Source organism: Spermophilus citellus (assembly GCF_964194105.1).
Source record: "Spermophilus citellus genome assembly, chromosome: 3".
Classification (NCBI taxonomy): Eukaryota; Metazoa; Chordata; class Mammalia; order Rodentia; family Sciuridae; genus Spermophilus; species Spermophilus citellus.
In genome coordinates, this window is record NC_138184.1 from 907894 (window position 1) to 922045 (window position 14152).

Consider the following 14152-nt stretch of genomic DNA (forward strand, 5'->3'; position numbering starts at 1 on the left):
CTTGTGTGATGTGTTTCCAGAAGCACCGCGAGTTGGGTCTGGTTCTCTTCTGTTCCTCTCTCTGGTCTCCTCCCCGCCCAGCTCTGGCATTTGCTCAGCGGCCCTGGGTGTTGTGCTGGAGAAGCCAGCACCAGAGAGGAGCTGTTCCCACGTGCCACAGCCTGTGTGGGAGGAGGGGCAAGCCCTGGCAGTGGCCACCCCTGAGGTCCTCTGCTTGTGTGCACCCCACAGCAACCTCTAAGAGCTGGGAATGACTGTCCACAGGGTCCAACATGGCCACCACCCCACCTGGTGGCCACTGCAGGAGCGTGCAGAAAAACCAGCTCTGTCCTGGGTTGGCCCTGGGAGGCTGGCTTCTGCAGAGTCCTTCCCACACGTGCCCAACAGCCCTGCAAGACGACCTGGTGGGGAGGGCAGCACCCCTCCTGGCCGTGGCAGTCACACACCCTGGGTCCCAGCAGACAGTCTGGGAGACAGTGACATCCTACAGAGGCAGAGCATGGGTGGTGGACAGCGACCCTCCCAGAGAGCCCTCAAACCCATGTCTGTGTCCCCTCCCCTGCAGCCTCAGCCTCACAGGGCATCCCATGATGATCATAAAGGTGGCAGTGGGTGCCATGACACCCGTTCCTGAGCCTCGGTGACCTGCACACCGAGGACCCTTCCTGGTGGGCCTGCCTGGAGGGTGTCCCTGGGGAGTCAGGGAGGCTCTTCTTCAATTCTGTGGACCTGGGGAGCAGCCAGCCTCGCTCCTGCACCTATTCCCCTGGGCTGCACCCAGGCCCCTCTTTTTTAACTTTTGGTACTGGGGTGGAAACTCGGGGTGCTTTGCGACTGAGTTCAACCCCAGTCTTTTTTGAAGACAGGATCTTGTGAGTTGCTGAGGCTGGTCTCAACCTTGTAATCCTCCTGCCTCAACCTCTGGTCTCTGGGATAACATTGTCATCCAGAGGAGAGCATCCAGCACTCCTCTTACGAATCCATCAAATGCCATCCAGGGCTTCTGGGACCAGCCCTGGTCATGGTCAAAGCTTGCCTCCAAACTCACCAGGGAGTAAGTTTCTCTTTGGTGACACGCCAACCTAGTAGGGGCTTGGGAACAAAGAGCAAGTCCAGTAGTACACTCTTCAGAAATGAACATGTCCCCGTTGTGACAAACTGCTGCATTAACACAAACCTGAATTGAAGAGCTGGGTGTGGCCTTCAGAGGATCTCTGAACTATCACCATAACTTGTATGACTCTGAAATGATTCTACAAGTTTCAAATACGACTTTTATAACAGCACTGCCTGTGTACAAGAGAGGAAAAGGCTTTTGTTCCAGCCAGTGCTGCAGATTCTGGTCAAGTCTACCTGTCCTTTTCCCCACCTCAGCCTGGATGCCAGGCTTGGGTGACAGCCCCTGCCCTGCCAGTGCACCTGCCCTGCCAGTGCACCTGCCCTTGCCTCTCATCCCCAGGGACCAGGAGGGTCTGCTGAGCACTGGGGCCCCAGCCCCTCAGAACTCAATCAGGTCCTGCGCGGTCCTCAGTAGGCGGCAGGCCTGCTGGAGCCCCAGTCTCCCACTAGGGAAAGGGGCGGAAAAGGTGGAGCAGGGATGCAGCAGGATTTGTGTGCAGCAAATGATGTGCACGTGGGAAGCGTTTTCCAAACTCGAGTTTGGTTATTTGTTTTATAATCTGTACTGACTGTAGCCCTACAAAGTGGAAAGTGTTGGGTGGATTTACAGCACTGCCAATTTTTTAAAAAATCTAAAATACTTACGAAGGTAGGTAAGTTTGGGAAGCAGTGGGAGAACTGGCGGTTGCTGGTGGAGTCAGCGCCAACTTCCTGGATCCCGGGCTGCACGACGGGGTGACGTGCCGGGGAGCAAACCGAGAGTCCGGGGTTGGGTGCCAAAACTTCTGCCGAAACCCGGGATCGAACCAGGGACCTTTAGATCTTCAGTCTAACGCTCTCCCAACTGAGCTATTTCGGCAGAGCGCGAGGCGGTCTCTTTTTGCCGGAACTCCGCCCCGCGCCGCTGCCGCTGCCGCCGCTGCTGCCGCCGTCGCCGTGCGCAGAGCGCGCATGCCTCGTAGGACGCCACTGGGCACCCGGCTACAGCGCTGTCTCTGTGGCGCAATCGGTTAGCGCGTTCGGCTGTTAACCGAAAGGTTGGTGGTTCGAGCCCACCCAGGGACGCGCAGGGTGACCTTTTGTTTGTTTCCAAGGGTACAAAGGCGTCGCGTTTCCTTTTGTCACCCTCGCCCCGAAGGCCCCGCACCCGGAGCCATCCTCCCGAAGCGCCCGGTGTTGGCACGAGCAAGCCGGAGGAAGCGCAGCGGAACGACGCGGACGGGGTTCCGGTTTCCGCCCGCACGCGGAGGCTTTTTGTTCACGGCCCAGGGGACCCGGAACGTTGAGGAGGACGAACCGCAAAGGTTGTCTGAAGGCCGAGGCCAAGATGGTGGCGCTAGCGGGTGAGCGCGCGGTGGGCGCCGGGGTGGGCCGGCCGGGGCTGGGCCGGGTGGGGCGCGGCCAGTCTGCGGTCGGCGAGGCCGAGGCCCGGGCAGAGGGCGAGGGTCGCCCTGTTCAGGCCGCAGTGCGGGCCGGCGCGCCGCGCTCTGCTGCCCGGGCTCGGAATAGGATGAAAGGCTAACTCCCAGGGAGACGCTGCGACCGCCGAGCCGCGCCGCGCCGAGTGTCTGCGCGCTCACCCTGCCCGGTGTGGTGGGAGGAGGCCGAGATGGGAGGATTCCCCGAGCCCGGGGTCCGAGGCCAGTCCAGGAAACGTGGAGAGACTCCGTCGCCAGAAAATAGTAACAGGGGCAGAGAGAGTAGCAGGGACAGTAACAGGGACAGAGTAACAGGGACAGAGAGAGTAGCAGGGACAGTAACAGGGACAGAGTAACAGGGGCAGAGAGAGTAACAGGGACAGCAGAGGCGGTGGGGGAGTTCCTGGGGGAGATGCCTGAGGCTGGACCCTGTTACTGAGCCCCTGGCACCTGAGCTAGTGGCCCTGGGTACTCACTGTCTGTGACCCGTGGCTCTCTCCACAGCTCTCAGCCCGCTCTGTGTCCGGATGCTCGGCCTGCGGTGAGTGCCTGACCACGCTGACTGACTGGACAGAGTTGTTGCAGGGCCTCAGAGTGGGAAGGGGCCTTCAGCATCAACAAGGGAGCCCCTTGGTGAAGGTCACCCACCAGGTCGGGGCAGGACAGGACCTGCTTCCTGTCCTGGGCATGTGGAGTGTGGGGCCCTGTGTGGACCAGAGCTTCCCTCACCCTCGTCTGCCTGGGGTGGCACCTCAGCACTCCTTGCTGCCTGCCGCAGGTGTTCTGTGGCAACTCAGGCAGGGCCAGGGGCTGTCCATCCCTTGGTCAGGGACACAGGACCTGTCCTCAGAGCGTCCTTCTGCAGATGACACAATACTGTCCTTCCTTCAACATTTGGGCCTGTTGACCAGCTGGGTGCATCCCTGAAGAAGCACTCCAAAAGTCTGGGTCATGGTCAGGCTGCTGGGTGATGGCCACAGGACCCCAGAGGCTCTGTCAGGGCTCTGAGTGAGAGGGCGGGAAGCCACTGGGTGGAAGAGCAGGAGGTCCCTGTGGGGAGGGAAGGGCAGGTCCACAGGGACAGGAAGTAGGCTCTTGCCCAGGGTCCTGGGTTCACCCAGTAGGGCCTCAGGTGATCACTGACCCTCGCTCCTCTCCTGGGCAGCTCCAATGTGGGTTCAGCCATGCAGGCACGAGGCGTCCATCGGAGCCTGGCCAGAGAGGGCCCCAGCAGGTGAGGCTGGCTTCTGGAGGAGGTCATATACCCCACATTCCTTGTCCTGCCTGCCCCCCTGCTGCCTGCACTGTGCTGCCTGGTGGTGTCTGCTGGGCTTCATTCTGTGTCCCTGCCCTGAGAGCTCTGCCAGGACCTGGCCTGTGGGTCCCAGCCCCACCTCCATGTCCCCACTGTCCTCCGAGGTGGCCTTCTTGTGTTTCTCTGCTTATTAGATTCTGTGGCCTCAGGCTTCAACCAGTGTGATCCCAGGACTGTGCCTGTGACTGTCTTTGTCCTTCCCTCCGAGAGACTGCTCTGGGCCAGGTCCTCCAGGCAGGGGTGCAGGGTGGCCACACCTGCCTCCCTGGGGCTCTACCAGGCTGATGCCTTCTCATGCCAGTGTGTCCTGTGCTCAGCACCCAGCCTGCTGTGTCCAAGGCCAGAGCCATGGTTCCTAAACCCACCGAGCTTCCCAGGAGCCGCGGCGAGTTTGTGGTGACCAAGCTGGATGACCTAATCAACTGGGCCCGCCGAGTGAGTCCCCATTGCACTCCAAACCCCCCCCCAGGTGCACACTCACACAGCGCTGCACACGGTGGACACGAGTGCACGCCTGTGTCCCAGCTGTCCTTGAACCCACCCTCCTCACTTCCACCCCGGCCTTCACAGTTCCCTGGGCCTCCGCCTTCCTGGGGTCTCTTGACAGAGCTGTGTGGGTGGTGCTGGGGGCTGAACCGGCCTGGTGCCTGTGGGGCAGCACTGGACCAGCTGGGCTACATCCCAGCCCCCAGAGGAGTTTTGCAAATGAGAACAGGCACACATACTGAGAGCAGTAGGTCCTTTCCCCTGCTGTGTGCAGGTCAGGACCAGGAAGCCTGCTCAGTGTCCAGACCAGCCCTGACCCCCAAGGCTGACTGTCGCCACTGGCGTGTTCCTGTGAGCACCCTGCCAGAGCTGCAGCTTCCAAGACGCAGGTGCCCTCTGCAGGGCCTCGCATTACCACAGAAATCGGGGGCTCAGGGTCTGTCCAGCCACAGAGGCCAGCCAGGTGGACATGGCCATCCATGCGCTCTAGTTTGGGCCTGGCCACCTTTGTTGACACACCTGCTGGGCATGGGGGACACTTTGAGATCTCCTACCCAGGGGGGGGCCAGCAAGAGCCACAGAGGAACAAAGCCAACAGTTTGAGGAAATGGCCAGGCCCAGGGCTCAAGGATGGCTCCTGGGGAGTCAGCCAGGCTGTGCAGGAGCTGCTGGGCTGCAGATCCTGGGGACGTGTGGGACAGGCCTGGAGATTCAGACCTGTGTTCTCACTGGTGCCTGCAGGATGTGCTGGGCCGGATGGGCTGACCCACGGGCAGTTCCTCTGATGTGTCTGGCAGCAAGTGCGCTCTGAGAGGGCCCCGGCCCGGAGCTCACTTGGTGTGAGGGGCAGCCCTCCCTCCTGGCCACTGCTCTTGGGATGGGAACCAGGGTAGTCTCAAGTGGGGCTGGCCATCTAGACATTTCCCCTGTGGACCCCACAGTGGCTGTGTGTGACCCTGCCCCCCGCCCCCCGCCCCCTAGAGCTCGCTGTGGCCCATGACCTTCGGCCTAGCCTGCTGCGCAGTGGAGATGATGCACATGGCTGCACCCCGCTACGACATGGACCGCTTTGGTGTTGTCTTCCGCGCCAGCCCCCGCCAGGCCGACGTGATGATTGTGGCTGGCACGCTCACCAACAAGATGGCCCCAGCACTCCGCAAGGTATGCCTTGTCCCCTGCCCGGCCAGCCGGGGGCCTGCCAGGGGCCACAGAGACGGCAGACCTATGTCTCTTTCAGGTGTATGACCAGATGCCAGAGCCCCGCTACGTGGTGTCCATGGGGAGGTGAGTGCCCACGGCTGCAGCCCCCTCCCTGCCCCCTGGTCTCATTTCTGGGGGCGGGGGAGCAGAGGCAGGCCACACCTCCCCAGCGGCCCAGCCTGCAGCAAGCACCTCCGTAGCACTCCGCTTCTTGAACTTGGGAGCAGTGGGTTAGTAGCCTGGCACTCACACTCCTGGGCATCGCCCTTGGTCCTCCCTACCAGAGCTGTCTAGTCACTTTTAGTTTTTTCCAGATAGAATTTGCGTACCATGAAGTTGACCATTTAAAGTGGGCAGCTCAGTAGCTTGTAGTTACACAGAGGCATGAGAATCTGTAGTTCCAGAACATCCTGTCACCCCAAAAGGAGACCCCATCACCATGAGTAGCCCCCGTCCCCCCAGCCCTGCACCCACGAGTCCACATCCCGTCTGTGGACTCCCCTGTCCTGGACTCTCCTGTCACTGGTCATATGCTGTGGCCTTGTGTGTCTTGATCTCATTAAGCATCAGGCGCTCAGGTCTGTCCACACTGCAGCTGTGTCAGCTCGCTCCTGCTGGTGGCCAAGGACGCCTCAGCATGTGGACAGCCCAGTAACCTCATTCGGAGCAATTGAGATACACCCTAGAGCTCACTTAGCCAGTCACCGTCGCCAGGCGTGGCTGTTCCTGTTCCCACAGCCCTGGGGCCAGTGGCCCGGAGTCAGGGGCGTTCCTGGCTTGCCCTGGGGTGGAGGCAGCAGGTTGTGGGTTTTGGCATGGCCTTGGCGACCTGTGCTCCTCCAGGGGCTTTCTGCCAGTCTTCTGACCCCACGCTGGCCGCCCTCGGGAATTGGCCATCAGCAGACCTGGGCTGTTGCCCCTGTGCTGCAGAGGGGCCCTGGAGGCTGCCGTCAGCTGGTGGGGGGAGGTGGGGGGAGGTGGGAGGAGGTGGGTGCTGCCCGCAGCCCTGTGCAGAGTTGCCCCTCCCCCAGCTGCGCCAACGGAGGCGGCTACTACCACTACTCCTACTCCGTGGTGAGAGGCTGTGACCGCATCGTGCCCGTGGACATTTATGTGCCAGGTGAGGACATGCTCCAGAGACAGACTTGTCCAAGGTAGCCCAGCCCCTGGTCAGCGAAGGGACTCCTGCAGGGAAGGTCCAGACACTGGACTGGCCTATGCTGGGACCACATGGAGCCATGTATAGTTACAGAAATGGGAAAATGTTCCTGGAAGCCAAGGAACACTCCTGGTCCTCACAGGAAGGCCCGTAAGACCCCCTCAGATCCAGGGGTGGCCAGGTGGCCATACTTAGCAAATAGAGTGCAGGGCAGGCTGGTGTGGCCCAGTGGTGCTGCGCTTGTTTGGCACTCGTGAGGCCTGAGTTCTGTCCCAGCACCACAGGAACCAGAAAGCGCAGGGCCAGGAGCGACAGCCAGTGCTTCCTCGGTGTGTGTGTCCCATGGGGGCTCAGGGCCTACTGAGCGCTGGCTGGCTGACAGCATGCCGACCTGGACGTCCTGTTTCACATGCAGGCCCACGGTGTCCCCTTCCTTGGGCAGTCCCAGTGAGTGGCAGATGGGCACTGTGGGGTGGCTTCCTGGGCATTTGTTCTGATTACAACCAGTAGTCATCAAGGTCTGGAAGCAAAGCTCCCTCTGGACATGGGGGACAACCATGCCCAGCTCTAGGCTGTCTCATGCTGTAGCCTGGGCCTCCAGCAAGCAAGGGATGTCCCTGGTCAGGAATGCTGGAGGCTGGTGCCAGGGGACTACCTCCCTGTTCTTGGCTCAAGCTGTCTGCCCTGGGCTCCCTGGCCCCAGGTCCCATGCCTGTGAATGTGGGCCCCCGTACCCAGAGGGCAGTGGCTTCTCCCTCTTGGGAGTGCCCGAGGGCCAGACCAGGCAGCGCAGGCACTGCCTGGGTCCTGTCTCAGGCCTGCAGAGTCCAGGAAGGAGTAGCAGGAGGGGAAGATGAGTCAGCCCGGCCCACTCTGCATAGGGCTTCTACCTGTCCTGCCCACCTGCCTGGGCCCAGCAATGTGCATTTGGTAGACCTTTGTGGGGCTGGACTGCAGAGGGAAGGGCAGGCTGGAGTGGCCTTACTGCTCTGGCCAGAGGTCACCCACAGGAGGGAGCTGAGCTCGTGTCCCCCACAGGCTGCCCGCCCACAGCGGAGGCCCTGCTGTACGGCATCCTGCAGCTTCAGAGGAAGATCAAACGGGAGAAGAGACTCAAGATCTGGTACCGCAGGTAGTGCCTCTGCAGCCACTGGAGCCCTGTGCACCCTGCCCCCAAGAGGGAATAAACTTCAGTCCTCGTGCTATGTCGAGTGTGGAGTGCGAGGTGCCCTGGGGTGAGGGATAGCAGCCCCCAGACAGATGGACAGTGTGGGACAGAGCTGAGGAGTGGGTAAGCTTGGTGTCCTGTGCCTGCTCAGTAGGGCCTCTGCCAGGCAGGGTCTCTTACTACTCTGTGGATGAAGGTGCCAGGGTGTGAACTGCCTGGCCCATCACCCAGATGACCCCTGCTGGGAGGCTCTGGCCTGGGGCCCCTGACCCTGTCCCTCTCAGGCCCCCTTGGTTTAAACAGCTGCTGGCCTTTTGGGTGGCTCAAGTGGCCACTGTCTCCTGAGCCCATGTCTGAGTAGTTTGGACCTGTAAGGACACTGAGAGGCTGAAGAGAAAGAGTCATATCCCCACCAGCTGACCCCTACCCTGGAGACACCAGGCACAGGCACCCCCTTTGGGGACCATCCCTGGAGCACCCCTGGGTGCGCAGTCTCCAGCCCGGTGGCCTCAGGAAGGCCTTCACCAGAGGCTGCCTTCCTCAGGTGTGTGTTCTCAACCATGTTTGGATGTCCCATGTTCTGCTGACCCCAGCTCTGCAAGTCCATAGCGAGTGCCACCATGGGCCAGGGATGGTTTTGGGACAGGCAGTTCCCATCAATCAGGGATAGGATGGCGGACCCAGATCACTAGGGTGGAGGCAGTGGATGCCTGGCCCAGTCAAAGGACAGCTTTTTTTGGTACTGGGGACTGAACCCAAGTGTGCTTTACCTCTGAGCCACATCTCCACCCCTTTCATTTTGAGACAGGGTCTTGCTAAATTGGTCCCCAAATTGCAGACGCTGACTTTGACCCTGCAGTCCTCCTGCTTCACAGCCTGTCACTGGGATTGCAGTGTTGGCCATGTGCCCAGCCCAAGAACAGCTTTTGGGACAAGACCATGCTAAAGTGGCAGCTGTTCCAGTCAAAGGGAGTGTCCTGCACTGAGCCCTCGGCCTGGCCTTTATGCTCAGCGTGTGGAGGGAGCTGGCAGGAGTGTCCCTGCAGAGGGCACAGCAGCACTGAGGGCCTGCATGTGAATGGACAGGCCCAAGAGCTGCGTGGGTAAGGCCAACAGCTGGGGTGACCAGTTGGGCCCAGAACAAGCTGAGCCAGTTTGTCCCCTGGGCGGTGGGGTCCCGGTCAAGACCCTGGACAACGGGAGCTCTGCAGTGGTGGAGCCGTACTCAGGATGACACTGCTCACTGGGGTGGGCAGGGCAGGGGCCATCCCCCCACCCTGTGAGGCCCTAACTAGCCCCTCAAGACCTTCTGCTGCCATCAGAGTAGTGGTCTCGCCTCCTGCCACCTTGGTTGGCAGAAGCTGCTACAGGCATCAGGCATGGACAGGGGACATCCACCATGGGCAGGCTTCTGACCTGGGGCTGCTGGGAAGCTGGGCTGCACACACCACTGTACACAGGCCCACTGGCCAGGCCCAGTGGCCGCCTTTATTTCACTCTCAGCCCAGCAGGTTACCTGGCAGTGGTCAGGAGAGCTGTGACCACTGCTGGGTCAGGCCCAGCAGAGGCACCAGGTGGGGCACAGAGGCCTAGTGGGCGGGCCGTGGCCCACAAAGGCACAGAGTGTGTGCAGATCTGGAGGCGGGTGGCTCAGTGCTTGGTGACCAGGGGTATGATCATCTGCGGGAAGGTGTAGTAGCGGCAGTCGGCTGGCGGGACCAGAGCCATCACCTCCGTACGGATGTCTTCCCTGCGGAAGCCCGCCTCCTGCAGCGCAAGCACCTGTGTCTCCTGGTGGGGGGGGGGGGGTTTGGTCATAGCCCTGCCCCTCAGGCCCCAGGTGTGTGCCCAGGTGGGTAGAGTGCAGCTGTCCACATGCCCTGGGTGTCCTCCCAGCAATCCCCCAGCCAGCATCCCAGGGCCAGCAAGGCACTAAGGCCCTCGGTGGCCCCACCTGGGGTGGTTCTCCATGTCCTTAGGAGTGCACCCCAGAGCAGAAGGACGGACGTGTGGGCTGCGGACACACGTCTCATGAGGAGACCTGCCTTTTGGCCCTGTGGTGGGCAGAGGCTCTGATAGGAACAGCTGGACAGGCAACAGGGGGACATAGGGCCAGGCTGTATCCTCAGGACACTGGGGAGCCATGGCAGACGGCTGACCCAGTGAGGGGTCTGGATGGACAGCCAGTACAGTCTAGCCCATCCAGGACCTCAGCCCTGAGGCCTGCAGGAGGGGAGCCCTCCCAGAGGTCCCCAGGGCCTCTGCCTGGGAGAGTCGCCACCCATGCCCTCCCGTGGCCCCACCTGGAACATGGTGGTGATGTCTGAGTACTGGGTCTTCATCAGCTCCCCCCAGGAGGTGAGGTTGCAGTAGGTGAGCACTCCTCCAGGCTTCAGCAGGCGGAAGGCGTGGTTCTGGGGAGGAGGTGGGTTTGGACAGGGGCTCCCCACAGGCCTGCTGCACCCCAGCAGTCAGGAATGGGGGGGAAAGCCAGGCGCCCTGCCCAGCCCGCAGAGTACCCAGCGCCGCCGCTCCCTACCCTGATGAAGGTGAACTGGTGCGTGTGCCAAGTCTCCTCTGACAGCGGGTACGTGTCATACAGGATCCCTGCGTGGCAACAGGGCTCTGTCAGGGCTGGGCTGCAGGTGGGCCTCATGTCCACTGGACACCACCTCTGCACACACCAGGCTCTCCAGTAGGCTCATGTCCTTGCCCACCCAGGCCGTCCCCAGGTGCGGGCCACACATGGTGTACTTAGAAGACCCCTCCATGAGCAGAGGCTGGGCAGGAGCCACCAGAGAGGAACTGGAGCTCAGCACACCCCCATGACACCCCCATACCTAGCTCCCGGGGCACCCTCACCGTCAAAGTGACTGTCTGGCAGTGTGGGCGCCACCTCTTCCCACAGGCCTTTCAAGGGGACAACCTTGGGAGAGGGGAGGAAAATGAAGACGGGGAAGGAGTCCCCCAAATCTCCCTACCTGCTGAAAGGGAGGGACTCCCAAGGGAGACCGCCATCTCCCCATTGGCTGCCCCAGGCCCCCAGCCTCCTCTAGGGAGCACCTGTGATCACAAGTGGGCTGCCTGGGCTGCCAGGGCTGCAGGCAGAGGGGCACCTTGTGCGGCTGCCGCGGGGCCCAGTCCTGGAGTCGCTGGAAGACGCCATCATTGCACTCGATGATCCAGTGCTCATCGATGGGAGCCTCCTGCACTTTTGAGGCCGCGATGGCCATGCCGAAGCCCACCTCCAGGACCCGGCCTCCTGGACAGACAAAAGACACCAGGCATCACGTGTGGTTCCTCTGGGGAGCTGCCTGGAGGAGGGGGTGGAGGGCAAGCACTGGCCGAGAATCACATTTGCCACAAGGACAGGGGAGGGGTGCTGTGGGTGGACAGAACACAGCAGTCCAGAGAGGCAATAGCGTGGGCCCTGGCCAGTGTCCAGAAAGGGTGGCCCGCCGGAGAGGCCTTGGACAGAAGCTTTTGGCCAGAGCCCCTGGGGGGAGGTTAGAGCCTTGGACTTTGAGACCAGGCCCATGCTGTTTGTACTGGTGGCCCTTATCTCTCTAACTGGTTACTTTCCTGTCCCCTTCCCTCCCTCTGCTCCACGAAGTTTGCAAGGGCAAAGCTGGGTTGAGGCCTAGGACTTGGAATGCTCTGGGAGGAGAGGGTACAGTCCTTCTGGACCGCGTGTCGAAGCCCCTCTCCACTGCTCTGCACAGAGACACTGGATGTGCTCATTGGCCAGGTGGGAGCATTCAGGCTCAGCACCCAAAGGCCACGTTGGACCTCTGAAGGGCTCCATTTGGGTCTTGGGAGTCTGGAGCACACGGCCTTCCACCAGGCAGTGCAGGGCCACAAGGGACAGCTGTCTCCTAAACTCAGCTTTCCGGAGCTATTCTTAGCCATTGCCAAGCGCGAGGAGGCTTCCCCCGTCCTGAGAAGGCACCTGCTCCGCGTCCCACAGCTCCTATCACAGACAAGCTCCACCCCGGGTAGCGGTCCGAGGACCCATCCCCTGACCTGCCCCAGGGAGCAGGGACCTCATTTCTTGTGGAGGGGAAATTCCTGCTACTTAGCGGGCGCCTACTGGGTGCTGGCCTCGTTCCCGCAACATCCCCCCTGCCTGACTCGGTCGTCCCACTAGCAAGCAGCCCCACTCCACCACGAGGAAGCCGAGGCGCGCAGGGGCGCTAGTGCGCCACGGGCAACCCGACCGTGGGCTGGCACGCCCCGGCCTCGGTTTCCCCGCCGGCGCCCGGGCGGGGGCTACCTCTGGAGGTGGCGGCGGCCGCCAGCGCGTGCATGTACGGGGTCTCCCAGCGCTCCATCACCGGCTTGCCCAGGATGCGCAGGTGCGTGTCCGCCGGGTCGTAGGCCGCCGGCGCCGCGCGCCACGCAGCGCCGCAGTCTTCTCCGGGCGTAAAAATCGGGCTGTCTGCGGGGCGGCTCATGCTGCAGCCGTGCCGACACGGCTCAGTGCGAGGCGGGCGGGGGGACCGCAGGCGGCAGGGCCTCCGGGGCCAGGGCGCGCCCGCCGGGCGGGCGGGGCCTGCGGGGCGGGGCCGGGCCGAGAACGCCGCCGCGCGCGCCTCCCCCTGGGCCTCCGCGGGACGGCGCCCGCCCGGCAGCCCCGCGCCCCGGGAAGCCAGCCCTACTCCGGTGGCCCCCGGTCCCCACCTTGCTTCAGTTTTCCCCTCTACCACCGCGCATAAGGACCAGTTCCCCTCAGGGCCGTGGGGATTTCCAAGTTTCTGGAATTTCTGGGTGCTATTGGAAAATGCCTGGAGTATTTAACATTATTCAGTCTTCAGAACGTGCTTCAGGGGTTTCTGCAGGGTATCCCCATGTTATAGACGGGGAAGCCAGGAGGGTGGAGGCGGGTCGCTCAGGATCACAGCCACCACTGCCACTATGCCGGGCTCCCTCTCCCCTCTGATGAGCTTAGGTCACACCTCGGGGTGCTGGGGTCACCCAAAGACCTCTAATTCGGGACACCATCACCCAATCCCAGCTCTGTTCTGTCCCTCACACTGCGCAGTCAGGCAGGCATCTTTTTTTTTAGAGAGAGAAGAAAAAGAGAGAGAGATTTTTTTTTATATATATATATATTCTCGGCGGACCCAACATCTTTGTTGGTATGTGGTGCTGAGGATCAAACCCAGGCCACACTCATGCCAGGCGAGCGCGCTACCGCTTGAGCCACATCCCCAGCCCTCCCTGTAGGCATCTTGCAGCTAGGGAGGCTGAGACCTTGCCCTAGTCCAGGGCAGCCCCTTAGGGTCAGCTCGACCTCTGCCTGCTTCCCTGGACCCCACACCAGGCCGGGTTGCCTTCCTGGCTCTGATACATGATTTCCTGTTTCCCATCCAGACCACCTCAGGGGTCCGAGCATTCTGTGGGTGCTCAGTGCTTTGTCCAGTCCACAGGCGGGGCTGTTTCATTCCCGCGTAACAGTAACACACAAGGAAACTGAGGCAAGGAGAGGTGGAGGGCTCGGTGCTGCAGAGCTAGCCTCTGCAATGGCTGCATGCCAGGCCTCTGCCCTGCACTTTCCAGGGTGCCTGTCTGCTACAGGCCTGCCCGGGCCCTAGGCCTCCTCCTCAGCAGCCTCAGGAGCACTCTGTCCCTCTGCCTGACCTCTGCACATACTCTTCCCTTTGCACATTTGAAAGGCTGACAGGCCCGGCACACAGAAAGCTTCATGAATACCTAGTATGGGTTGGGTAGAATGAGGTCTGACCATGAGGGTAGGGCAGGACCCCCAGGAGGCAGGGCGCAGGGCCCAAGCTGCATTTCCCTGTGCTGTTCTCTGGTCCTTCATCCTGTCTGGGCTCTCACTCCTGGCTGCCAGCCTATGATGGGCACCTTGGCTGGTGTTGCAGTGGCCCTGGGATGCGTACAGGGCATGGTGGAGCCTGCTCCCCTGTGTGTGTCCTGCACAAACAGATGATACTCACTAAGTGTCGCCCAACCCAAGGGAAGCCCTGGAATGCACAGGAAGGAGGAGACCCACCATTCATCAGCTGTTGCTAGACCTCCTGAACAGCAGCAAACAGGCCAGTATCTGTGGTCAGCAATGCAACTGAGTATGTCCTCGGCCTACCATCCCTCCCAAGGCTGCAACTAGTATAGTCAGTGCTGTGGTCCCCACGTGAAGCCCCACCTGGGGCTGGATCTGCTGCCAAGCTCACCCATGGCCACTGGCACAATGCAGTTTCTTTTGGGCTCTTGTACAGGGTCTTGCCAGCATGGCAACTTGCCTCATCAGAGCCCGCAGAGGACAA

The 14152-nt window shown here is 61.6% G+C and overlaps 2 protein-coding genes across 3 annotated transcripts; one reads left to right on the forward strand and one right to left on the reverse strand.

The window, feature by feature from the left end:
• The first annotated feature begins 2271 nt into the window (after positions 1 to 2271).
• NDUFS7 (NADH:ubiquinone oxidoreductase core subunit S7) lies at positions 2272 to 7898 on the forward strand. Of its 2 annotated transcripts, none has more exons than XM_081286712.1 (8): positions 2272 to 2462; positions 3042 to 3078; positions 3703 to 3771; positions 4154 to 4287; positions 5320 to 5499; positions 5576 to 5622; positions 6570 to 6658; positions 7736 to 7898. In XM_081286712.1, the coding sequence occupies exons 3-8, from the start codon at positions 3708 to 3710 to the stop codon at positions 7831 to 7833; spliced, it is 612 nt and encodes a 203-aa protein (XP_081142838.1). In that variant the 5' UTR covers positions 2272 to 2462; positions 3042 to 3078; positions 3703 to 3707; the 3' UTR covers positions 7834 to 7898. The 2 variants fall into 2 exon arrangements, with proteins under 2 accessions (XP_081142838.1, XP_081142839.1); XM_081286713.1 differs by having other exon boundaries at positions 2298 to 2462; positions 4170 to 4287.
• A 1440-nt stretch (positions 7899 to 9338) lies between these two features.
• On the reverse strand, positions 9339 to 12944 carry GAMT (guanidinoacetate N-methyltransferase). The gene is made up of 6 exons (XM_081286711.1): positions 12139 to 12944; positions 10982 to 11127; positions 10728 to 10791; positions 10405 to 10472; positions 10169 to 10279; positions 9339 to 9656 (listed from the first exon to the last, which is right to left on the reverse strand). The coding sequence occupies exons 1-6, from the start codon at positions 12317 to 12319 to the stop codon at positions 9516 to 9518; spliced, it is 711 nt and encodes a 236-aa protein (XP_081142837.1). The 5' UTR covers positions 12320 to 12944; the 3' UTR covers positions 9339 to 9515.
• Positions 12945 to 14152: the final 1208 nt, after the last annotated feature.

Bases quoted from the DNA above. Each gene is read 5' to 3' on its own strand.
- NDUFS7 (XM_081286713.1), top strand. The intron at 3,079-3,702 runs GTGAGTGCCTGA...TCTCCTGGGCAG, and splicing joins GTCCGGATGCTCGGCCTGCG to CTCCAATGTGGGTTCAGCCA. The intron at 4,288-5,319 runs GTGAGTCCCCAT...CCCGCCCCCTAG, and splicing joins TAATCAACTGGGCCCGCCGA to AGCTCGCTGTGGCCCATGAC.
- GAMT (XM_081286711.1), bottom strand. From the start codon at position 12,319: ATGAGCCGCCCCGCAGACAGCCCGATTTTTACGCCCGGAGAAGACTGC. The intron at 11,128-12,138 runs GTAGCCCCCGCC...TTGTCTGTCCAG, and splicing joins GGCCGCCGCCACCTCCAGAG to GAGGCCGGGTCCTGGAGGTG. The intron at 10,473-10,727 runs GTGAGGGTGCCC...GTTGCCACGCAG, and splicing joins GCCAGACAGTCACTTTGACG to GGATCCTGTATGACACGTAC.